At 33.5% G+C, this 26610-nt stretch overlaps 3 protein-coding genes and 1 non-coding gene across 7 annotated transcripts; 2 read left to right on the forward strand and 2 right to left on the reverse strand.

Moving 5' to 3' along the window:
* Positions 1–3581: 3581 nt before the first annotated feature.
* Positions 3582–5954, reverse strand: LOC108756179 (innexin inx2-like). The gene has a single exon (XM_018499789.1). It carries the CDS (start codon positions 5187–5189, stop codon positions 4113–4115), a length of 1077 nt encoding a protein of 358 aa, XP_018355291.1. The 5' UTR covers positions 5190–5954; the 3' UTR covers positions 3582–4112.
* A 5401-nt stretch (positions 5955–11355) lies between these two features.
* Positions 11356–11428, forward strand: Trnar-acg. The gene has a single exon. It is a non-coding gene; the product is annotated as a tRNA-Arg (tRNA).
* A 4709-nt stretch (positions 11429–16137) lies between these two features.
* Positions 16138–20094, forward strand: LOC108756303 (kynurenine formamidase). Of its 2 annotated transcripts, XM_018500015.1 has the most exons (9): positions 16138–16336; positions 16443–16533; positions 16893–16994; positions 17638–17772; positions 18103–18181; positions 18277–18468; positions 18566–18701; positions 18914–19068; positions 19976–20094. In XM_018500015.1, the coding sequence occupies exons 1-8, from the start codon at positions 16325–16327 to the stop codon at positions 19058–19060; spliced, it is 894 nt and encodes a 297-aa protein (XP_018355517.1). In that variant the 5' UTR covers positions 16138–16324; the 3' UTR covers positions 19061–19068; positions 19976–20094. The 2 variants fall into 2 exon arrangements, with proteins under 2 accessions (XP_018355517.1, XP_018355516.1); XM_018500014.1 differs by lacking the exon at positions 19976–20094 and having other exon boundaries at positions 18914–19135.
* Positions 19183–23919, reverse strand: LOC108756302 (putative uncharacterized protein DDB_G0267840). Of its 3 annotated transcripts, XM_018500011.1 has the most exons (6): positions 23657–23919; positions 23213–23362; positions 21690–22851; positions 20471–21426; positions 20119–20416; positions 19183–20026 (listed from the first exon to the last, which is right to left on the reverse strand). In XM_018500011.1, exons 1-6 carry the CDS (start codon positions 23720–23722, stop codon positions 19314–19316), a joined length of 3345 nt encoding a protein of 1114 aa, XP_018355513.1. In that variant the 5' UTR covers positions 23723–23919; the 3' UTR covers positions 19183–19313. The 3 variants fall into 3 exon arrangements, with proteins under 3 accessions (XP_018355513.1, XP_018355512.1, XP_018355515.1); XM_018500010.1 differs by having other exon boundaries at positions 20119–21426; XM_018500013.1 differs by having other exon boundaries at positions 20119–21426; positions 23213–23358; positions 23657–23717.
* Between the last annotated feature and the right edge of the window lie 2691 nt (positions 23920–26610).

Consider the following 26610-nt stretch of genomic DNA (forward strand, 5'->3'; position numbering starts at 1 on the left):
ATATTAAAGTAACCGATGTTCGTGCTCGCAATTTATGTGTAGAATATACAAATAGTAAAAGGTAGTGCTCTCCTTTTTTTTTCCATTTACCTCTTATACGTATTGAAATATCTAAATTCTAAACTATCACTTGAAACGCATGTGATGTCGATGGACGTGTGAAGTAAAAGCAAACTTCTTTGTTCACGTAATTACATTGCGCATAAATTACTTAATATAAAAAATTCTTTCCTTACGCGCAGTAAATTTTTTGCGTTATGTTGAAACATCGCTGCGGTATTACAATACTAATCGCCAAATTCATGGTACCAGTCTTATATACCATTAAAAAACAAAAAAAGAGAGAAAAATCGTGGAGAAATACTTGTGGCATTATAACATGGTCCCTCGACGCATCACCTTTACATACATTGTAAGTCCGTATTATAAAAAGGAATTGACGAAGAATAATCTATGACGTTACAACTTGGTCCCCTCGAAAATATACATTAATTTTACGTTATTTAAAAAAACAAAAAAAAAAACAAAAAAAAAAGAACTAATACGCGAGATACAGCGCGTCAATTGTAGCTTAGCCTATCATCTAATTTCTCGGTATTCGCGTATAAAATCGCGGGCACGTCTTTTTTGTGCGTGGAATGACGAAACGCGAAGACGCGCGTTAATTAATATCTACGCACTTGTGCATATACACACACATTCATACATACATCTCTCTTTCCCTCTCTCACTCTTTCTCTTCTCCTTTCTCTCTCTTTCTCTCTCTATGACATACAGCAACGTACAATATACATGCGCATTTTACGACACGCTTCTAGGATACAAGAAAGATCATGGTGTTCGGTAGCACGAAGAAATGAAAAGTTAGATTAGGTTCGCGGGGGGGGGGAGGGGGGGGGGCGACGAGCGCGACCGTTTTCTCTCGTGCGTGAAAGCGATCGAAGGGAACACCTCGGAGTTCGCGGCGTGAACCGAGAAACACCGGTACGAACACCCGCCGGATGCTGAATCCTCCACGATGTGCTCACCAATTCCCTACGGAGAGATAAATCTCTCCGCGAAAGGCACATCCGGTCCCTGCTTTACGCGTTACAGGTTGTTGCTGGCCCTTGATCCCGCGCGCCGAACTCGAGACACGCTCAATTCGATTTATATAGAAAAAAAGGGGGGAAAAAAAATATGAAGAAAACAGCCGAGGGCAGGAATCTTAGTTGCTAAGATAGCACGCGTACGCCGTCCCCCGCTTTATCACACGATCCAAGTCTGCGAACGAGGGCTTCCGAGAGAGTGCTCCGGGGAACACTCTCTCTGATGTTTTCTATTTTTGTTTTCTTTCTTTCTTTAAGCTCTTTCACCGGCGTTTCTCTTTCTCTCCTCGTTTTCGTCGAAGGACAAATCTCGTCCTCGAGGACGATCGTTTCGCACGGCGAAGCTCGAAAATATGCGAGTATACCGCTCGCGCCGAGCGTGACAATGGGGAACCCCCCGGCGGGCAGCGGCTCCCCGCATATTTTCTTCGTTCCCGCGCATATTCCTACGAGGCTGATCGTCATTCCGTTCTATGTACCTTCCTCACGGAACGTACGGGCTCGCGCTACGAGTACGCGAGAGACTTTGTAGGAATGCAGGCGCGAGGAATGTACACGGGAAGAACGATTTTGCAAAATGTCCATTTCTATCAACTGTAATTGGTGGGAACGATGGCGTCAGAATTAGAAAAAGATAGAATTAGAAAAATTTCGCGCGTTGACTTTCGCGTGCCTTTTTGATATCTTGATTTATCTTGTCATTAAGTCGTATTTATTTTATTTGAAAAGATAAAAAGTTAAACGAAGATTAAAATCAATCTACATTGGTAGTAACGGATAATTTAAGTATGACACGCGTTGTTTATAACGTATTGTTTATTTACGATAAAGAATTTAAGTAAGGTACAGAAATCGGAAAATAATTTTATTGAACTGTCAAAATAATTATGTAAATATGTAAAAAAGAAACTTCAGCATTGAGCAATGGTGTAAAAAAAAATCTAAGCGTTACAAGAAATATATAAACATTTTGTAACAAAAAATTACGCAAAAAATACTGCGGAAAAAATTACTCTCACTCGCTCGATACTTTTAAATATTCACACTTTCAAATATTGAAAGTCGAAAAACGTTTTAATATAAAAAAAAAAATCAGTTTAAGCGTCTTCTGTATAATCATTTGAAAAGTCCAAAACTTTTATTTTTAGATCTGTATTTAAATTTTTTAACATTTCGAAAAAACCGTTCTTTCTGTGTACGCGCGTAATAACGCGGCGAGATGCTTCGCGGAAGGCTGTATTTTTTATTTCCCGCGTGTGCAATCATGGGATGACGTTCATGTCGAGGGGGCTTTATCCGTAGTTGCGTGCGAACTCTGCTAGCAAAGTACACGCGTGGATGAAAACGATAACGGTGACGCAGGCCAACAAACTCGCTCCGGACTTCGCGTTAAATACTAACTCATGCTAATTTAACGAAAGCAAGATAAAGGAATATAAATTTCACCTTATTTTTTTTTTTTTGATCGATTAATTATCGTAATTACACATGATGAATGTAAACAATCGAGTTTGAGTTGTGAGGTCAGCTGGAGCTGCGAACTCTAATTAATTGTACGTCACGGCAAAAATGATCGGTTGACTCGAACTGTGCCTCGTAGTATATACACAAACTAAACTTTTATGCTTTATCTTGATCAGAATTATTAATAAAAAGAAGAATAATTCCGGTCTTGTCTGAAATATTAACCTAAATTTCTTTTTTCTTTTTTTTTATATATATATATGAAATATATATGTGATTGAGAAGAATCATGTTTAATTGATACAACCGTAATACCAAATGACGTATTAAACAACGGACATTTTTTACAAATTAAAAAGAAAATACTGTACAATTAAAGAAAGAAAACAGGGAATCTATTTAAGAATTCAAAATTCGATAACTTGTGTTACTCATATAACGGAACACAATTCGCTAAAATCAAATAAATAAACAATAAATTGTCAGAGTTCGACACGTGGTTGACATTCAGATTACGAATTCGACAGGAGCGCGCGAGATAAAATAGATAAAGGAAATGGATAAACGAAAGAAATAGAAAACAAGTGGAATGAGCGAAGTATAAAATCGATGGGAAACTCTCCACAGGTGAAAGGATTCGAAGACGAGGAGAGTTCGATGCGAAGACGAGGAGAGACGAGGAGACGGGCGGCGGGCTGCGCGCTTTGTCTTCACCGCAAACCCGACGTCGAATGGAAGCGTGTATTCGCGCGAAAGAGGAATGGCGAGACATAAAAATCTTGGCCTAACTATCCAGGGCCAAATTGCACCGACGCTAATACTGACTTTAGTTCGATTGACTTGAGATCCTGCAATAATTCAGAATTAGTATCGGAAAAACAATATAGAAACCGATCTAAATTCTACGTCGATAAAAGAAATCGTTAATTAGATATAATTAATTGATTATATCTTAAATCTACTAAATTAACTACAAATTGAAAATAAACAAAACTTTATGAATCTCGATTCGTCAAAAGATACTTATCTTAACTGACTTAAATTTTGTTATTTTTTTTTTTTTATCGACGTATGAATTCTAAATAGGATCAACATTCGCTCGAATGGTTAATCCAGTTGACTATAATTGAATTAATTTAGAACATCTCTGATGTTTATCGTGGTAATTCGAATCGAAGGACCAATTTAAAAGCAATTTTAATTATAGCCTAGTTTTCTTCCTTATTTGTATATTACGAATAAAATATGAATATAGAAAAGCGGAGGCCTAAATCAGACAGTCGTCGATGCAATTTAGCCTAAAACTCTACAATTTTTCCGATCCTCCGTTTTATATCTGCATTATCGATATGGCTGTCTTCCTCCCTCACTCTTTCTCTCTCTCTCTCTCTCTCTCTCTTTACATTTATCTTTTATTCTCAAACGCAATTTAGAGACATCCCTACCGTTTGCTTCTTCCCTATGTCGAGCAGGGTTATCACTCGAGGAGAGAGACGAGGAACCTTCCGGAGGACTTGGGTGGAAGCGTTCCTTGAAAAGATCCTTCTCGATTGCTCGACGTTACACATTCTCCTTGCCTTGCAGCTTAGTTGCGAGATCAGCGACGAGTTGCTTGTACACCAATGGATCGATGTTCTTGCCGAGCTGATAGAGGACAAACCAATCGCCGATCTGACACTTGTCGCTGATGATTTTAACTTGGTCATGCGGCGAGAGACGCGAGCGTGCTCGTAACAGCACGGTTCGCAGTTTCGGGCCGAGTACTACTGCTACACGATAGAGCAGGCTAAGACCACTCAAGATCGATAAGATGATGAACCAAAACCAGAGGAACACGTAGATCTTCTCGTTGACGATATTGAGCGGCAGTACGCAGAGCCCGTCGAACTTCTGCACCGTGCCAGATGCACCATATTTGTGGAATGTGCACTTGGTAACCTTCGGGAACACCTTGGACATGGGATCGATACGTTCCTCAGGTTCCATCTCAGTGAACTTGATGACATCGGAGCCGTACGTGGTGAACTCGCCGTCCAGGAAGAAGTCTATGAAAAAGATCTGGCCGACCACGTTGATGAAGTTCAGCAATTCGCACAGGAAGAAGCGATACGCGTAAAAGTTCATAGAGTGTAGGTTCGAGATGAAGTAGTCGACCAGCAATTTACGCCGGTCGCTCTTACAATCTTCGCTGACAACCGGACAATTGAGGTCCAGCACCAACATCTTGATCCTGCCACCCTCCCACGTTTTCCAGAGGTAGCGTGGAACGTAGAAAAGGATCGCCTGGAAGAAGAGGGTAAAGCAGACCCACTGATAGTATTTATGATACTTGACTTGATCTTGGCCCTCTACGTGCGCGGCAACTCCCGGTTGCACCAGGTCCTTGCCCACTATGCCGGTTCGATCCGGGATCGTGAAGGTGGAATAGATCCAGCAGTAGGTGTCCATCACGTGTAACGGGATTTCGTCGACGATACAATCGATCGGATCGCCAATATATTGCCGGGAGGTCACCAGTAGGGAGAAGATAACCAGTATGACCACGGTGGCCTTGTAATGCAATCGGAACACATTATTGTCGATACAGACAGCGTCGAGCTTCAGCAGCCCCTTCACAGAGCCGAACACGTCAAACATGGTGGCGGCGGCGGCAGCAGCGGCGGTTGTGCGTTGTTAGCCCTCTTTCCTTTTTCTCAACTCGACTACTCGCCCTAAGTACTCACGCACACGCGTTCGATCGCCAACCGGTCCAGTCACAAACCGAATTCGTTTTGTACAGTCTCTAGGTTCCACGACGCGACAGCCGTGTGTCGTGCGCGTTCGGGAGTCACGCTCGGCAGCTTCCGCGCTTCCTCGTTCTCACTCGCGTAACGCCAACCCCCTTCGAAGTTCGGTGGCGGCGGCGGCGGCAACGGTGGCGGCCGATTGACCTTACGTTATAATTCGTTCTGTCTCTCGCGTGCGCACACGTGCTCACCCTCTACTGTTACACGCCCGTATTACGCGTACATATACAGCGTCGGCGAGATTCACTGCGTCAGTTCACGCGTGTAACAACAACGTGGTCACGCTATCGTCGCGCTCGCGACTTACTACACAGCCTTACCGAGCGTCACCGAGCGGCTCTCTGTCGTAATGGCTGCGCTGAACGCTCGAGACGCGACACAAGCACGCGAGGACACGAACGCGCCGCGCGCCGTTCTACAAGCTGCTCCCTTTTCCTTGCCTCCCCCTCTATCGTCCTCTCCGTCTCGCTCGTTCACCCGTACTATTCCTTCCTCCTTTACCCTGCAACTTGCTGGCTGGTCGGGGACCGAAAACTGTTCGCTGGCTTCTGCGGCGCGGCAGGGAGGCCGCTCTCGCTCTGTCCCCACCTACAACTCTCTTGCTCACCCTCCTAACGTTGTATCCGTCCTCCTTGCTCTCCCTTTCGCCAGGTAGTCTCTCGCATTTTTCCTTCGTTACGATCGGCGCACGCTCGGCCGCTCTCGGTTTTTCGTCTCGTGGCGCGTTCGGCAGACATCGGCGAGCCTCGGACACTGTCGTTCGCTTCAGCGCGCGGCGACATGACTCTCGCATGGTTGTTACCATGGCGACTGGCTACCGATGCCGCGGGAGCGTGGGATTCTTCAAGCATTTTCATCCATCTGCATCCAGTCGCGATCGACGTTAAATCATTCGTTCTCTCTTTTTTTTTACATCTATTATTAGAGCTACTAGGAAGAAAGAATATATTTCTACATCTTCCATATCAAATATATCTATTAAATCTGAATATATTTGTACCTTTATTATTGACATTTAAATAACATTTAAAGTAAACCAAAGCCCGATTCCATCGATGTAAGATTAACTTTAATTTTAATTTAGCTTACTGTTTATCTTTTTTTCATTTTCTTTACGATTATATTTATCTTTTTAATTCTTACGGAAAAAGATAGACAGAAAATGAAATCGAGATTAAAGTTGATCTTATATTGGTGAAACCGGGCTTAAATAAACTTTCAATCTGGAGTTTATTTTGATGCAACATATATATATGAAAATTCAGTTGAATTTTCTAAGATGATATTAATATCAGCTAATACTGATTATGAAAAAATAGTTTTTTTTCGTGTTTGCTAAAACAATATGTCCATATTATTCTATTCCAACAGTACATGACAATTAAAATAAATTAAATTTGTGTTTCAAATATCGATTTTTTAATATTATATATTTTATGTCATAAATTCTCACAAAATCATAATTTATATTTTCTAAATAAAAGCTCTTCTTTATTGAGATATATTAAATGTAACTAAAATCATAAAGTAGAGAGATTATGAACTCAAATCTGTTGTATGGAACGGTGAAAGAGAAATGCAAGTAGAAATTATGTCAATTTGCCGTGCTGCATCCTTGAAAAGTCTGCAGATAAATTACAAATTGCTTTAACATTTTCTTCCTTGGGTCGGTGACACAAAATTACGTTCTAAAATTATGTAACACATGAATGAAAATCAGTGAAAAACTGTACTGCTATTCCTTTTTTTTTATGCGCGCAACATTGCGTGACAAAGCATGACGTTTGTATGACGCAATGATAATATCTTTATCCAAACGTGGCTTATGCCGCAAACCTCTCTCACGCCGTTTACTCATGACATTTACTTGGAAAGACGTACGCGGATCTTACAACGTGAATGCACAATTACTGTAGTAATAGTACGCTATGCCAGTACTTAAAACAAGCAACACGTTTCTGAGCTCAAGAATTCAGAGGATTTACTAAACTACTTCCCTTTTCTGCGTGTCCTTGATATTATTAGTGGGGGAAAGCTGTAAGAAGAGCTTTTCTTTCGTTCAGAGCAGGTCAAAAGGAAACAGGCAGGTCTAAATCTGTAGATTACTAAATTTATATGTTTTCTATCTGTTCTTCAAAAGTCAAAATTCTTGTACTAAAAGACTGAGATCATTTATAATTCATGAAATATTCATAATCAATTGTTATGAATTAATAATTTATTTATGTTGATTTATTTATATTGGCAAAATACTACGGTGATCATGTGTGTGCAAAAGAATATCCTGCAAACAATTTATATCGTTAATCGATATGTTTCAAATTACAATATACATAAATATCTCTATTTGCAATTAATGTAATATCCAATATATTATTACATATTATTACAAATCAATAAATGATAATGGGCTATGAGCTGAGCTAAATTTTAATCCTAAAGATGTTCTCTATATTCTCTATATATAAAAGATATTCTCTATATATTATATAAAAGTGGTTCAATCTTCAATATTTAAGAATACACATTTCACTCTTCGGAACAATTTATTTTAGACAATAAATATTCTATATAGTAAATATATAAACGTTTAGACGTCTATTAAGTCATTTTTAATATCAAGAAAGTAGTATAAAATGTCAATTAAACGTACAAATTGATCAATCGTCATTTTGTTGATGTTACTCGCAAACACTAATATATGAATATGATGTCTCATAGAGGTATTCCTATCTATTATTCAGTAACCTAAGCGGTAATCTGTTAATTATAGAGTTAGAATAAATCGTAAATAATGTTGGATGTCAGTCATAAATAAAAATTGACAAAGCGTTGTTGAAATCGCCTTAATGAGTACAGAAACTCAAATCGTATGTCATCATATGTATAAGGACAGTCTGAGATTATTTTTTACAGAGACAGGTATATAAGATGTATGGATTATATGATTTATGCTATTCCTCGTCAGAATATGAAATATAATCTTTATATTTCATTAAAGCCTCCAAGCTCGGCTCATAGCCCATTATTTTCACTTTATTTTTAATCTAATTAAGTGTTTTTATTTACCAATTTATGTACCACTAATATAAAAACATCAATTATTATGTAATCATATTATACAAATTAGTGCACCAATTCCATTCATCCTGCGCACCGAATCGTAAATCATTTATAATCATCGTACGCCGTTGAGCGCGTGCTCTAAATATAGATCTAGTGTGATGAAATCTGCGCCTCTTCGCTGATTAATTATTCTCGCTAAATCTATATTTAACGGATTACCGCTTAAGCTATCGAGAATCGAGTAGCAGATAAGGATACCTCTGTGAGACATCATGTTACTATATTATAGTTTGCGAGTAACGTCAGCAGGATAACGTTATCTGGCTAAGCAATCCTATCGTGTTGCGTTGAGAAAGCGTCAGATATTAAAATATTAAATAGCCAGCTGTTTGAATCATTTCATAGAAGAACCACGTCCAAATATCGTCATCTCGTTATCTCACTGTTCAGGTACGACTTTACCAGGCACAGATTCGGATGAATCAGCGAATTCTGTTCCGCGAAAATGGATCTTTAACTCTGGTAGCACCAAGAAAGAGCCATAAAAGATTCAAAGACCAAGAAATTCCAAACCGGTTGAATACGGCCGATTCAATTTTCGAAGTCGGTCGAACGAAATAATCATTTTACTCATCCGTAACATTATTTGCGAACATATTTGTCGTGTTTGCTGCATTCCACAAAAATCGAATGCTTCACGCGAAAAGATTGCTTTAGTTATTACGTACATATAACATACGTACATATGTATATAACGTTCTTTACAGAGTTCGATGCACTTGGGAAAAGCTAGTGATAAATCGCAAATTTGATTTGAAAATTATCGCTGAATTTCAACATTCCTCGTAAAATTTTACAACTTTCGTCTGAGCGGCTCTTATCCTTTCTTGGCGCAGCACGTAACTGGCATTACAATACAATTGTGCATAGATATATCAATATTGATACATCAGATAAGGTAGGGATATCTATTAATCGCGAAAAACGTAGATAAGGTGAATTATATCCTATCGTGCAATCGTCTGAAGGTTTTACAACCGTTCTTATATTGATACATGTAATCTGATCCGAGAGATAAAAATCATAATATTACGATTATTTAATTTACAATTGACATGTATTATGTGTGATACATGTATGTGATACGTGTGATACATCCCGTACGTGCTTGTGACTCATGATATGATGTTTAATTCGGAAGTAGTCATCTGGAATGTTTTTTATATTTCAATTAAAAATCTTTTATATAATAAAATTTAGATGACTATTCCTGTACCTCAATTCTGTCCGAAAAATCAAAATAGAGAGATTTTTACATTCTTATCGTTACATTTTTTTCTTGTTTTTGTACAATGGAAAATGTTTCTTAATCCCGATTCTGTAACTAAAAAATAATTCGATATCATTATGTTGTCGTTGCATAGATATTATATATGATAAAAAAGCTAACGGCAGTATAACGATATTGATACTGTCATTATTCAGATAATACATAATATTTATAAAATGTTTACAACGTATTTGTAAGATTTATTTTTGACATTTTGTAAATATTTTTTTGTAACATTGTCTTAGATTGTATTGGGCAGATCATAAATATTTATTATAAATATTATGAAATATTTATTGTACATATATATTATTGTACATATATATTAGTAAATGCTATGAAAATACTTAATAAAGTATTATAATTCAAGTAAAAAATATTTACTGAAAATGTTTATACATATTTATCATAAATATTATATAATATCTCAAAAAATAAATAATAAATATTTATGAATGTATTTATTATCTATTTATTATAAATATTCTGTGCTGTCTGGGTAAGAGTTACAGAATCAGGATTACGAAATTAATATCCACTTCAAATTTACAAAAACAAGAAAAAATAATGAAATTTAAGAATGTAAAAACTTGATTATTTTAATTTTTACATTTTTAACATTTTTATTATTTTTTATTTTTAAATGCATTACATTTTCTTGTTTTTGTAAATTGGAAAGTGATATCAAATAAATAAAAAAATGTATAAAAAAATCATTTTTGGTAGATTCTATTACTGCTTGTGCATAAGTTTTTTTAATGCTTTTCTGTTGTTATTTAATAGCTTTTAATCTATCTCTTAACGTAGTTTTAAGAACAGAATATCGTTTATTCATTTCTCTTATTGTCATTTCCTTATTTCTTAACAGCCTAGTTTGCTCTATTCTTTCCATTTACTTTGTATCGTATCTTTTCCCAGTTTCTGACATTTACCTAGAAAAAACAGTCGTCATAAACTAAATCTTATTGACTTAAACTCTGATATTGTCCGCCACTTCGCGTTGTCTACTATCGCCTGAATAACGTGCAACGGAAAAAATTATGTATGAAACGAACAGCTTTAAAATAAAAAAAGATTTTAAACCTATGATTTAAAGAATCATAGATGCTGTTTATACTGAATTAAACTTACATTTATGTGACTGGTTGGTGAAGTCAACTCCGTACCAGCATAAACGACAATTACACAAAATGTATAATAATTCACAAACAACACTGCCTTTTAATATAGAGAAGTTCCGGCTTTTACGTGTAGACGGATTTGCCAGTAGCAAATAAATAGCTTGATAAATATTATACTATACGTACCACATTTGTTTAAAATTTTTAATAATTCTTATTCTATATCAGCTGTCTGATATCACCTGATCTTTTCTTAAATAATTCAATAAACTGTATGATACTAAAATTTATTTGTGTATTGATAAGAATTTAGCTGCGTAAACACGACTTTATGATCACCTTATATATGACTCAACGTAAATATAGCTCGACGAATTACGTCAGACAAAGTCATTGGATTTTGTTATAAGTGTCATAATGATTTATTATCTTTTTTTTCTAAAGAAAACAATGTATATAAATAGTTTTATACTTGTTACAACACTCATACATCCAAGGACGGTCCTGTGGCGCAACGGATAACGCGTCTGACTACGGATCAGAAGATTCCAGGTTCGAATCCTGGCAGGATCGTGAATTTTTTTTCATTTTCTTTGCTTGATTTGAATTTTATTCGATTTTATTTTAATGAAATTATTCAACAAAAATTAATAATTTTTATTCAAATTATTTTTAAAAAATTAAAACTGAAAAACAATGATAAGGGTTTAATGAATTAAATAAAAAATTAGTATTAAAAATGTAATAGGAAACCGGCACAGATAAGTATGTATAAGTATGTTTATTAAAATCTGCTAGTATATATATATATATATATATATATATATACATATATATAACAGTGGTAAATGTTTTGATTTTATTTTGTTACGTCATCCTCAGTACAATAGATGAAACTTTTAATTTTATGTCATAATATCGTAACTACTATAATTGAATACATTTTACAATTTTTCAGAGAATCAACATTATTGAGTCAAATAACGTAATTTATATGAGTAATTCTCGATATTGGTGTGGTAATCTCAATTATTGGTGCACTCCTATGGTAATTATTAGGTTGTAAGAGTATGTAATCGGAAATAAAGAGACTTTGAATTATTGCATACTGAAAATGAAAGTTCACTAAAATGATTATCTGTGAGTTGAGATTTACTGATTTATTATCAAATATTATATCAATTATATATATAAAGTTATATCAAATTAAAAATTGAAAATTATCTTACATTAATGTGATTAAGTGAATATTATATATACGTTAGAGTTGAAATATATATATATGTGTGTTTGTGTATAAGTCGCTCAACTTGTGATGGATAATTACAAGTCTTTATCTCTAAATAAACATATATATCTGAACACTGAACGTAAACATTAGCTAAAAACAGGTAAAAATAATAGTAGATATTCTAGATTTCCAGTGTCTTTATGTTTAATTCTCGCACGTTTTTGTTTGTATATGTGTAAAATTTCTGATGTTAAGGGGATGCTGTATTACCGATAAAATTAGCGTTTTTGACGTTTTTGTTCCTATCCAATTTCTTGTAGAGGTTTTACGGAATAAAAATTTCTTTTCCACGATTAAAATGTACATGCTAATGTATCTGTCGCTGGTGTATTTTGTGTTTAAAGCTGAAAAAAAAAATTACAAATTTCTTTATTCATTTTATCTTCAGCGTTGGTCGCCATACTGAAACAAAAATAGCTAAAAGATTCTGTAATTTTTTATTTTTTTCCAGCTTTGTACACAAAGCGAATACACCAGCGACAAGTACATTAGCATGTATATTTTAATTATGGAAAAGGAATTTTTATTCTGTGAAACCACTACGAAGAAATTCGAACAGGAACAAAAACGTTAAAAACGCTAGTTTAATACAGACGACTACAGCATCTCTTTAATTTCGTATATTTAACATTTTTTGTCTTTATCCAATATTGAAACTTTATCTTAATTATATTAAATTATATCTATTTATTCAATTTTTATTGTTAGATACTGTCTTTCGTTAGAAATAGGCCGGGTCAAGGAAGATCCTATCGTATCTGCTCTCGTCTCATATTTAGTGTCACGGCCGCACATATTTCCGCCATTATCGTAAACACAACGTAAAATATAAGAAATACCTATATTCAACATCAGTACTAATTGCTGTCGTCCGTACTCGGTGGGTCAAATAAATTAACCCATCACTGTTGATTTCTCCTTACTATGGAAGAGTCATAGTAAGGCGCGCGTAAGCCGAGAAGGGCTATCAAGAATCACAAGAATCCGGTTATTTCAACATGTAACACGCCTTCGTGTCTGTGCCTTCGTGTTAACGAAAAGATGCGCTTCTCTAATTTTTAAACGTTATCATGTAAATGTGATTCAGAAATAGACAAAAAGATTTACATGCCAGATACAGAAAAGCCAGTTAATACATTCAATATATTTTTCTAACATGTCCAAAAATCCTTTCTGCTTTCATTGAAATGCACATTTTAAATTGTTTGTACTCATTCATCAAAATAGCTTTTCTATTTTATTTTATTATAAATGAATAACCATTTTTTCATTTAATTTTCTCGTCATCATATTGTTTTGTTGTTATTATATACTGTTAAGTCATTAGATGAACTATAGAAGTTTTTTATAGAAGTTACGATTTTTTACTAAATATTTTAATTTAAAAATTTATGTATATTTTAATTTCATTTGTGCAAAAAGTTTAATTTATATGATTCTATAAAATTATAAGTTCTAACTCTAGATTAAATTAAAAGTTAAAGTTTTAATTAATAATAGAAAAGAATACAGTTTTAATTTCGTTTTTGGTTTTGTTGTCATGAAAAGATTAATTTTGCCGGCGTTTAAAGGAAACTAATTTTTGTTTTTAAGTTTATAGTTAATGTATTACGTTTTCTTCAATTCCATTTCCTATAATTATATTGCCAGAAGAATAGATCTGGATCCCTTATCTGTAACTTAATCTAATCAACGTTTATGACAGCCATCCGGTCCTCTTAAAAAATTCGGGGTCAATAACTTTCTTGGTATTTCAACTTACTATGAGAGTTGATTTGTCTTAAAAAAAGAAGCCAAGAGTGAAACGGAATGAAGTCGAATTTTTGTTATCTGTATTATTCTATACTTTTATCTTTATTTTGTTATAATACAAATTTATTAAATATCTTTTTTACCACGAAATGTATACATTTTTTAATCTCATACGAATATAATAGTATTTATTTTTACATATTTATCCGATTTATGAGAAAAAATTCCTATCTAATATATAAGACAAATCTTACTACTAATTTCTTATTTTTCTTCTTTATACATGTATCTATATAACATTTGCAATTCTGTCTTTTAAATATACGATGTGAGAACTGCTCTCTCTCTCTCTCTCTCTCTCTCTCTCTCTCTCTCTCTCTCTCTCTCTCTCTCTCTCTCTCTCTCTCTCTCTCTCTCTCTCTCTCTCTCTCTCTCTCTATAATTTTTTTTTTTTTTTTAAAAAAAAAAAAAAAAAAATCTCCCGTTATGTGCATTTTTCTGGAATACGGTACTTTTATTAATTTGGATTTTTTTTTAATTCCTAAATGGAATGAGCTTTATTTAAAATCATCAATTTTCAAAATGGAATTTCGGTAATGCGACCTAAACCGTTGCAACGCTATCCGGTCGGTCAGTCCGGTATTTCTATGAATCAGCTCAAGAATTTTTGACTGCGACGGGTTTCTCTTACCTGCGACCTGCGGGTAGGCGTAGCACGATTCTCGATACATCAGCTGGTACGGGTACCTGTAACTTCTGCCTTCCTTTCTCTCTCTTTCTCACAGACGAAGGGCGAATGAAGTGCGTGAAGATCGGACGGAGAGAAAGATTAAGAAAGAAAGAAAGGAGAGAAGGCCGGTTTTTCTGGTTTTCCACCTCCGCAACCTCGTGTGGTCTCTCCTGTAGTCTTCTCTCGTTACCTTCGCACAATGAGATGCGTACACGTCTTCACGTGACTATCTGATAAATCTGATAAATAATAATAATAATAATAATAATACATCTTGCCTTTTTTTGGCAAATATGTGCACTGTGTTTTCTTTACATCGATTAATTTATTATAGAACGTAATATTCTATATGTGTCTAAATTTATTCAAACACATAAAATGTATGTATATTCACATACATACAGGCTTGGACATGTATTTGAAATACTTTTATTTAAAACACAGTATTTGAAATATGAGTGTATTTTGTATTTCAATGGAAGCACATAAAAGTATTACGTATTTTGTATTTAAAATTGAAAAACTAAAAGTTTCTTGTGTATTATAATTCAAATAATAAGATTAATTGTCAATTTTAGTATTTGAAATATAAAATGTAAAATATTTTCATGTACTCCGTTGAAATACAAAATACAATTGTTTTACAAATACTATTTTTTAAATAAAAATATTTTAAATGCTTAGTCCTGCGCACACACACACACACACACACACACACACACACACACACGCACGCACGCACGCACGCACGCACGCACGTTCGCACGCGCGCGTACATATATTGTAATAAAATAATTATACAATTTTCAAAATATAATAACATACCTAATCTATATATAATATAATTATATAAATATGTACATTATATATTGTAATTATATGAATTTTATTCTTTACAACACTTTTTTATATAAAGTTAAAGTAAACATAATTATAAAAATATAAAACTGTGGAATGAAGGGAAAAAACAGTGGGATATTTTTTTATTGAAAATTGAAATATTTTCGAAAAGTTTGATGCTTATTACGGCTGTTACTGAATTGTTAATTTCATTTTTCTCATTTCAGGAACCATACTGCAGCACAGATCTTTAAGATATCTCTAAGGGGAAACCTAAAGATATCTAGAAGATCTCCTACATCCTAATAAAGATGTTCCAGGACATCGCTCCGATGAAATGTGAGAAAATAGTAGATGAAATATAATATAATTGTTTCCCGATTTTGCAGCGCGTATTGTACAACTTATGAACATATAAATGTTTCTTACCTAATAAGATATTTGGAAGAACCATTTATTTTATTTAAACGTTTTCAAAACGACAGTTTAGATTAATACAATAAAAATTATTTATGTATTTCAAGCACTAACATATGAGACATAGAACTGTAAATAAAATTTGTAAAATTTTCCATATTGTTGTCGATATTACTGATAACGATACGAGAATTCGATAAAACTGATATATAAAGGTCAGCGTTATTTGCCATTCACTTTAGCGATAAAATGCACATACATTAAACAGACGAAGCCAAGAAAGTGTAGTATGGCGTGTGTTATACTTAGTGCCGAGACTTTATATCGTATATCCTGACTAAAGAAAACTGCGCAACAGTTTCTAACAGGCGTTGCTTTGAGTAACAACCAGTGATTACTCCTAATCATTTTCTTGTCAGAGTCAAGCGATTAATCGAGGATGTCTCTCGACGTACGTAATCTCGACGAAATTCTGTGCGATCATGCTTTTCTCTCGATAGGTTAAAATTAAATTTGCGGCTTATTTAATGTTTTATTTGATTTAATGTGTACTAAAGGACCATGAGCGACTGTATACCCCGAGTGAATGGAGCAAACGATATAATTCTGAAGAGCTGCTAGCACATTTTTTTAAATTCTGTGAGGAAGGTAAGATTTGTTTTTCTCTACAAAAATTATATAATTGTGGTAGTCGTAGCTCTCTTCGAGAGCTTCTTTATTGAATAGTAGAAAAACTAATGCAACACTGGTGCAGTTAAATACAAATCGGTTTACATATTTTCAATATTAATAAATAATTTAATCCTTTAATTAGTTATATATAATGTGTTATCATGATAACATAGAATATGTAATTAAAAGAGTTAAAGGGTTAATTTGTGTGCACCAGTATTGTAATTTTCCTAATAGAAAAGCCATAAGATTTTTCTGATCATATTATTATTACGTACCACAAGAAAGGTGTGTCAGATGTATCATGTGATCACTGAAGGTCTTTGTTGTTGCAGTTACAGAAGAGACTCGGAAAACTATTAAATGCGAGCTTAATGTACCATACGGTCCTACAGAGCGCGCAAAATATGACATATATGGTGTCGATTTACCGAAAGGTATGCATATAAATATAACGATTTTATGGAATTAAAAAAAAAAATTTCTGGAACAATATACCTTAATTTTCAATAAAAAATTATTTCCACAATTTTTTATTCTATATCATTATATTTTCATAATAATAGGTATTTCTAAGACTATGTTCCAAAAAAAATTGCCAGTACTGAAAAGCTATAGTGCACGTAACGTAAACTGTAGCATTTTCAGTGCTAGTAAATTTGGAACACAGCCTAAGAAAGAAAAAAAGGAACAAAAGAAATAAACTTATAAAATTAATACTTGAAAATTTATTATTTTATTCGATTTCTTTGCATTTTCGATAAATTACGTAAAATTTATTTCCAAGGTGAAACTTTCATTTGCAAATTGTATCTAGTTTGATTTGAATCACTTATTCTTTCGTTACATAAATATGAGTTTGTATACACGCGTATAATTTGGTTCGTTTAAAATTGAAAATAAAATATATGAATCAAGAAAATTATTTTTATCGCGAATATATTAATATTTTCTTATTCCGTAATAATCTGCTCATTCCTTTCATCAATCTGCAATATGTTAAATTGTAGATTATTTTCTAACGAATTGATATATTTTACATTTATATTTATATCACACTAAAACGGTTGTGTATTTTAGATGCGCCAATATTTATATTTATCCATGGTGGATATTGGCAGGAATTCAGCAAGGATCTCACTGGCTTCGCGGTACCTTTGTTTGTTAAAAATAAGATTAAAGTAATAACAGTTGGATACGATTTGTGTCCGAATGGTGAGAAAGTAGAAAATTCTATTGAATTATATCATTGTCTTGTCTTTCATTGGTCTTTTATCTCCTTTGTCTTTAATTATTTATTAATTTAAGTCTACACACACGCACGCACGCACCACGCACGCATGCATACGCACACAAAATTTAAAATTTCAAAAATTCTTTAAAGCGCGTTATAGCTAAAAGGTATAGCTAAAAGGATGAAACACGTTTATGAAATGAATTTTACAATTTCGAAACTTATGTATATAAATAATATTCGAAAGTCTCATATTAAAAGGTTATCTTATCATAATAAAATGTAATAAATTATTTTTAAATATTTTCCAGTCAGAATTGGGGATATAGTAGCAGAGATAAAATCAGCTGTCGCGCAGATATTAAAATATGCAGCTGATTCAGGCTCTAAGTACGTTTTTATACTTTAATTTTCTACTCATATATTAAGTACGAAATTTTAATAGAAAACGAATTGCTTATAATACAAATGTGTAATCTACATAGATACGTGTGTATTGCTGGACATAGTGCTGGAGCACATTTGGCTGCATGTTTATTACACGATGACGATTGGATCAATCGCATGACAAAGAAAGGATATTTTGCAATATTAAAGGAAATCATTTTGATAGGCGGCATTTATAATTTAAAACCTATAACTAATACCAGTTTTGCAGTTGCCCTTAAATTGACCGAGTAATTATATACAAAGTGTCCCTGTATATACTTGTTTTAAATATATATAACGAACATATATTTCTTATAACAAATATACATAAATTATCGTTTTCAGTGAAGAAATTAAGAAATTCAGTATTTCTACCTTTGACGAAGCAAAAGATCGTCGTATTACTAACTTGAAAGTTATCGTAGTTGTAGGCGATTGCGATTCTCCAGCGTTTATAGATGAATCGCGTAAATATGCCCAGGTACTTGATTAAATATTAGATCTGTTTTTTGTACAGTTAAATTATACACTCCCTGTACTATAAGTGAAATGAACATGTTTCAAATTTGGTGAAAATAACAAGGAAAGTTTTAGTGCAACAATAAAAACCAAACTTATTGTATATTGAATAACATTGCGCAAATTTGTATCAAACTAAGTATATATCAAACTAACATTGTATTATTGTTTTAGAAACTTATTTCTATTGTGGATAATGTGGAATATCTATTACTTCAGGACATCGACCACTTTGATATAGTGGAGAAACTTCTGGATCCGAACTATCATCTTGCTAAGTTGATATTGAAGTGTCTCCAGCCGGATGTAATCCTTTGTTAGATGAATATGTAAAGTTAATGAAATTTGTTATAAGGCACTTTATATTCATTGCAATATACAATTTAAATTTGCTAAAAAGATTTATTAAGAATTATATTATTATATCTCTTTATATATTTGGCTTACAAACTAGAAATATTCAATATACACATTAAATGTAAATTTAAAAACATTAATCTTGATAAATTGATCGAATCGCTGTCGCTTTTGTATAACAATGATCTAAAAGAACAGCTCTTACTATATATTTAAGTCATTTGGATTGTGTTTTCGGTGAACTTATATCCGCTTGCTTAGAGACGGATTGCACTGCGGATGGCTTAGACAAGATAATCGATTTCGTAGGTACAAATTTTAAAATCGTTTTTCCTTTCAAAGATACTTCGTTTGTTGCATTCGTATTTTGTAGTTGACTCTGACTGGTAGTTTGAACTGGCAGTCGGATTATTGTACCTTTTGTGCGAATATCATGCACAGGTGCTATAATTTGGCCTGTTCGCGTATTTACCTTTAGATAATTATTCGTAATATTTTTAACGTTAATTATATTATTACTTGGTAGAAACACTGTGTGACGTTTCACTATGGGAACTACTTTATTTCCAAGTTGTACAGCACACTTGGTAGCAATAGGTTTAACCGTTCCTTCATTAGTCAAATCAACAATTTCTTTAATTTGATTTGCTACCTTTGGTGCATTTTTTGGGGCGGTCTTGTCTATTTTATGTTGGTTATCCTGCCAAGTCCTGGGAGGTTTAGCGAATGAACGCACTCGCAGTAGAGGTTTCTTTTCCTCTTCCGGTTGCTCATTGTTTGGCATATTCGCGATTGCTTCATCCATAACTTTTTTCTTTACTACTTCTACTGTGTTTTCTATGCTGGTTACCATAGCTGCCACATTCTTCTTTGTTGCAGGATCTGTTATAACTTTGGATTCATCTTTCATTTTGGCCTCTGCTAGATCCTCTACAACATATAAAATAATGTTTATGACTCTTCTATTTTTATTTATTTATTTTATGTATCTCCAATTCTATTAATATATGTATATACACTACTTGTGTAGTTTGATGTAGAAGCCGCTGGTAGCGAATCCTCTTGCCTTTTGTTATCCACAACATTTTTCACATCGTTCGTGGGGTTCCTTGAAGTAATATTGTCACTGCATGATTTATGAACCTTTCCGCTAGTAGTATCCACATTTTTCACATCGTTCCTTAGGATAGTGTTGCTACTGCATGGTTTATGAATCTTCTCGCTAGTCGTAGCCACAACATTTTTCACATTATTCCTTGGGATAGTGTTGCTACTGCATGATTTATCCATATCTGTCACAATGTTCCTTGGAATAGTACTGCTACTACATGGTTTATCCATATTTGTCACAATATTCCTTGTAATAGTATTACTACTACATGGTTTATTCACATTTGTCACAACGTTCCTTGGAATAGTATTGCTACTGCATGGTTTATTCACATTATTTGTCACAACATTCCTTGGAATAATGTTGCTACTGCATGGTTTATTCATATCTGTCACAACGTTCCTTGGAATAGTACTGCTATTGCATGGTTTATCCACATTATTTGTCACAACATTCTTTGGAATAGTGTTGCTACTGCATGATTTGTCCACATTTGTCACATTCCTTGGACTAATATTGCTACCGCATGGTTTATCCACATTTGTCACAATGTACCTTGGAATGGTATCGCTACTACATGATTTATCCAAATTTGTTACATTTCTTGAAATAGTGCTGCTACTACATGGTTTTTGAACTATTTTCTCACTAATTGTCTTATTCTTATTTGATACTGTCATATTACTCTCTTTTCCAACTTTTATTTCAACTGTTTTGTTACATTTTTCTGGTGAGGTATCTGCTATGGTTTTATTTGAAATATTCATAGCATGATGTATATTTATCACATTTATATTAGGTTTATTTTTTTTCACAGGTAATTTATTTACTTTAACTGTTTTATTTGCATTTTCTTCCTTCTCATTGTTCTCTTCACTTGATACGGACAAGATATCATCACTATTATCCTCATATGTAATACTTTCTATTTCTATTTCTTCATCTTCATCTTCATCTTCATCTTCCTCCTCTTCCTCTTCTGAAATTATTCCTTCATTATTTTGGTCTCTTAGTTCCGTTTGCTTTTTTGTATATTTTTCAAATACTGCAGCTAATCGTTTTTCACCCTCGATACGATTGTCAGCAAGTTTTTTCGCTAAATCTTTATCTTTTGTAGCTGGATCTTCTGAATTTTCAAGATACAAAGAAAAAGTATCCCAATAATCATTACGCCTTGAGCGTTGTAAGTATTCTCCAAGTTCTTTGAAAGCTTTCTCTGCTGCAATAATAATTAATATATATTATTATAAATAAAAGCATTATATAATAATACATAACATACATATAGTGATTAAATGCGCAGCAAATATATTATATATAAATAAAAATTCTTATAAACTTAAAACTATCTCTACAGCACAAAATTGCACAAAAAGTTGCAACACTGCTGCAATATGGCAGCAATATTGCAGCAATATTGCAGATTTTGCAGTGATATTGCTGCAAATTCTGTGCTGTATGGATATAATACATATTTCTTACCCATTCGTTCTCGCTTTTTTTGTTTTAAACCTAATTTTTTTTTTTCATTACATCTATTGACACATTCCAAGATGTCACTGTAATCAGGGAATATTAAATTATCTGTAAGACTTCCTTTTTTTTTCAACCGATTTCGTTGAGTAATTTTACAATTAATAAAATTCGTTATTGCTTGATCCACAGCAATAATCCGAGTTACATTTAAATGTTTAGGACGTAAATATGTACGTCCTGCATCAGCATTTTCTCCTGTTAGCTCACAAAGTTTATCATATAATTGTGTCATTTTCTGTTTATATCTTTCGACTTTCATATAATTACTATTATTTTCCTCGTTAAAATCAACTTCTTCTTCGTCGAGCTTCTTAATAATTGCATCACATTTTTTCATAGTGTTCAATATTTTCTTAACTTTTCTTTTTGTTTCAAAGTTGTCTTCATTATCTTCATCTTCACTATCGTTATCATTATCTGATTTTACTGCATTAATAGGTACATTGTTCGTAGCATAGGAAGTAGAAGGAACCGCATCGTAGATTTCATTAATTTGTGATGTTTGAGATTTTTTTTTAGTCCATTTCTTCATCTCATTCATTACTTCCTGTATGTGCATGTATATTTTTTTGTTATCATTCGTAATAGCTTGGCGCTTCTCATTTAAAAATGTAACAAAATTATTTGATCTAACATAAATTGGATCTAAATTTTCATAACGTCTTTTTAACTTATCAACAATAATGGCCATTTCCGATTTATCCTGTTTTGGACATTTTTGTAAACATAAACTTATAAATAGGGGAAAAACATCCTGTAAGATATATGATATCTTTTTCTTTTCTTTCACAATCAATTGTGTCTTTACTTCCTGATCTTTATTTGGCTGTTCATTACAATTAGATTCAACAAGATATATCTCAGGTGAAACATCTATAGAACATATATCAGGTTTACTTTCTACTTTGGACTTATCTTCATCAATATCTAATTTTTTCCTTTTTTCTGTACTACAAGTTATTTCTTTCTTTGTATCCATTATTTTTCGTTTTAAATTCTTCTCTTCAATTTTCTCATTAACATTGAGTGAAATTTCTGTTTCTTCATGAGCAATGGCTCCATTACTAATCTCTACAGATTTCGTTAGAACTTTGTCTGTTTTGTTTTCCTGAAATAATAAATTTCTTAGAATCAGTATTTTTAAGAAGATAAATTTATCAGAATTTTTTTTTTAATTATGTAAGTTGTCATTCTCATAAAATAAATTTTGAAGAGATCAATGCAGACATTTTATTAAAGAAATTTGAATAAAGTTCTATTTTTTCTTACTTTTTTATTGCCCTCAGTCTCCTAGATATGAACCGATTCAGTCAATAGTAACCAGTAATCGAATTCAGTAAATAAAACCATGTATGTTAAAAAAAATAATTTAGCCCAAGTCAGCTAGTCTCGCCAGAAATTTCAAAAAATTTTTATTTACACTTAACAGCTTTACTAATGTATAGAACTTTTATAGAATTCTATCAAACCTTTTGCGAGTGTGATTCGTCATCGGACGAAATACAGATGATTTCCATTTCCATCAGGTATCTCGTTCGAAATAGTGAATTGTGGACAAGTGCTACCGCCAAGTAAAATCGCACTTGTAACTCAATGTCTCCCGAAATATCCTGAACTTCCTGTCAAACAGCGACATATTGATAGTAACATATACATATCGATCACGAAAAACAATATATTCTCGATGGATAACCATCCATAATCTATGCAATGACGTCCTATTAAACATCTTCGTTAAACCAAAAAAACATTTGATGTTTAGCACAACCATGCGTAATTCGCGAAATGTTCAAGAAAGGAGTCCGTGCGCAAATACGCATTTTCGGTCTCTTGGAAATAGTAACTTTATGGAATCCATGAGCGCGCCGAACTTTATTTCCGAAAGAAGAAAGATAGCTAGCTTTTCTACTTACCTTGCTTCTAATTATTTCGTTAGCCTCGTAGATGATTCGTTCAGAAAATATAAGATGAAAGTACATAAAAGTTCACATCTCAACAAGTTGGTGCTTGATCAACAGAAAATAGTCTGAACTAGTCTTTAGTTTCCGTTTTTATGATGACAGAAAAGAAAATGAAGGCTCTAAAAGTACTTCACGCAGAAAATTTACGGTACTTTTGTCCATGCGATAACCGAATACAAAGATTGGAATATTATTAATGTCCGTATATGCACTGTTATTGGTCAATCATTAGGGAAATTTGATTTTCGAGAATGGTACCCATACATAAGAGAACAGTAGAAAGCTTTAGTCATACATGACAGTTGAGAAAAAAGGAGAATAGAAGTAGCTAAAGGCCTGTTGAGATGAACGTGCTCCTACAATGACTTGGCATTTTACAAGAAAAACAATATGGCGTCTTCCTTATCAAATATATGATTGGTCAATTTAATATGTCATGTGACCACGTTACATCTAAACAGACCTTAATCCAAACAAAGAAAATTTATCATAGAGTGCGCTAGTATCGATGATGTCAGTGCACAGTTGCTGCGCAATAGTCTACTGCGCATATATGTATATGTAATGCTGTGTTCAGAAACTGTACCTGGAAGGTCCTAATGGCTTCTGTACAAAGAAGCGCTTAAAGGTGCATTTACATGCAAGTATCAAGCAGCAATTAATCAACATAGCGAATTTTACAGTGGCGTAAAAAATATTTTTTATACCACTATCCGGTATCGCTCAGCTGATTGGTTACTGTTTCCGTTGCTTGATCTTGACGTTTGCATGTGTACCTTAACTTTTATGTAAAAGTGTTGCCTTCGCGTAATGGATGCGCAGAATAAAAATATTGTTACGTATAGAATAAAAATGCCGACAGGCATTCAAGTGGTCCAGCGTTTTTGCGATTGGTTAAAAATATATAGAAAGCATTATGCAATATGCTTATAGCTTTTTCGGCCCGACCAAGTATGCACTAACCTGGGTTGAAGTAATAATGTTTCGTGCTCTCCTATTGGTAGAGCGTGTAACGTCAGCCAATAGCGAAGCATTTTCTAACCCAAGTTGGTGCAAACCCGATCGGATCGAAAACGCTATTATGTGCGCATGTAGTACAACCGCTTACAGAAACACTTTTTTTTCGATGAATTTTGGAACTCAACTTTGCTCGTAGAGCGGTTGAACGTAAATGCATTCAGTATTACAACCACTCACTGAGCACTCAATAAGCTCTTGCATCTGATTGGCTTATTCCGTTAGAACTAAAAATATAGATCAAACAGATACAAGAGCTCACTGAGCGCTCAGAATGCATTCAGAACGACAACCGCTCACTAAAGGCTCTTTTATTTGATTGGTTATATTTTAGGATCTAACGGAATAGTAGAGTTTTTCTAAATTTCACTTCTGTAATTTTTGCATTCCTCACACGTATTTTTTCAAACACTAGTATGTGCTTTTTATTTAATGACACAAGTCAACATAATCATTGTTCTATCTTTGTCTCTGAATGTCAAGGAGAATAGAACGACGCTTAAGTCGATTTGTATCGACTTACGTCATCAAATGGAAAGCACCCAATGTTGTGCTCTTTTCATTTCATGATGTTGCGCGTGCATCTGTACTAACCTAATTATACTAGATTTTTACAGAGTACGGCCAATCTAAACGCTCCCTAAAGATGCCATTACATAAGAGCATCAAGCATCGAGCATTGTGAGCTTACTATTCTCTAAAAACAAATCATATAATCAAAATTGAATTATCAATCTAATAATCTGGATGATCTAAAAGAATATTTCAATAGCAGCGACCACTTACAGATTCGCAACAGTTAAATCTATTGAATGCGGCCATTGGCTGCGTTTAACGGACTCAACAGTTGAGTGAGCGCTCGCTGTTATTCTTTCAGATCATCCAATCAGCATTTTAGATCTGAAAGAATAAATCAATAACAGTGAGGGCTAACTCAACTATTGAGTTTGTAGTACGCAACTATTGGGTGCAGTACCTGTTTAGTCTATATTTTTAGATTTAACGGAATATACAAATCAGATGCTAGAACTCACTAAGCGCTTAGTGAGTGGTCGTATTTCTGGATGCCTATTGGCTGTATTCAGCGGACTCAACAGTTGAGTAAACACTTGCTGCTATTAAGATAAAATCATTGTGCAGAATTGGACAATAGAATAAAAAATGCGTCATTGAAGCAACCAATGAGCGCATTTGATGTTGCAGAATAGAGAGTATGTCATTGTTCTTGTAATAAACCATCGTATATTTTGAAAGATTAAAATAATTTGATGCTGATTGATATATGAATTATGTAATGTTGAGACGAATGAAGCAAAATGACAAAATCTAAGTGCATTAATATAGATATCAAGATAAAAAAAAAATAATTTATTACATGAGATTTCAGTGTGCTTTTTCCGCACTTTTCCATCACGTAAGTTTTTTATGCTATGTTCATAAAATGTGAAAAAATTATAAATGCGTTAAAGTAGTTCAAAAAATTGTTACGAGATTGTAAATATATTAATTGTAAAACATTAAATACTACAACAATGATAATTGTTTTTACAGTTTGAAAAATGTTATTTTAATATGCAAATTATTAAATAAAATTAATAGTTTTTAAATTATATTTATGCTGGATACATCATTGATGCATCATATGAACATAGCACAAAACTTGCGCAATGGAAAAGTGCGGAATAGCGATGATTGGTTGTTTTTTTGGTTGCGGTTAGCGGACTCAACAGTTAGCGCTCACTGTTATTGGTGTATTCTTTCAGATCCAATTAGAATTTTAGTTTTGGAAGAATACATCAATGATTGCATTCAATATTATGACCGCTCATTGAGTGCTCAGAGAGTTCTTGTATCTGTTTGTTCTATATTTTTAGTTCTAACAAAATATT

This window comes from Trachymyrmex septentrionalis, unplaced genomic scaffold, assembly GCF_001594115.1.
Source record: "Trachymyrmex septentrionalis isolate Tsep2-gDNA-1 unplaced genomic scaffold, Tsep1.0 scaffold97, whole genome shotgun sequence".
NCBI lineage: Eukaryota > Metazoa > Arthropoda > Insecta > Hymenoptera > Formicidae > Trachymyrmex > Trachymyrmex septentrionalis.

Coding starts and splice junctions, on each gene's coding strand:
- LOC108756179 (XM_018499789.1), bottom strand. CDS start 5,189: ATGTTTGACGTGTTCGGCTCTGTGAAGGGGCTGCTGAAGCTCGACGCT.
- LOC108756303 (XM_018500015.1), top strand. Junction 17,773..18,102: donor ATACGATTTGTGTCCGAATG/GTGAGAAAGTAG, acceptor AATATTTTCCAG/TCAGAATTGGGGATATAGTA. Junction 18,469..18,565: donor GTTGCCCTTAAATTGACCGA/GTAATTATATAC, acceptor TATCGTTTTCAG/TGAAGAAATTAAGAAATTCA.
- LOC108756302 (XM_018500010.1), bottom strand. CDS start 23,722: ATGTACTTTCATCTTATATTTTCTGAACGAATCATCTACGAGGCTAAC. Junction 21,427..21,689: donor AAAAAAGCGAGAACGAATGG/GTAAGAAATATG, acceptor TTATTATTGCAG/CAGAGAAAGCTTTCAAAGAA. Junction 20,027..20,118: donor TTCTACATCAAACTACACAA/GTAGTGTATATA, acceptor TATATGTTGTAG/AGGATCTAGCAGAGGCCAAA.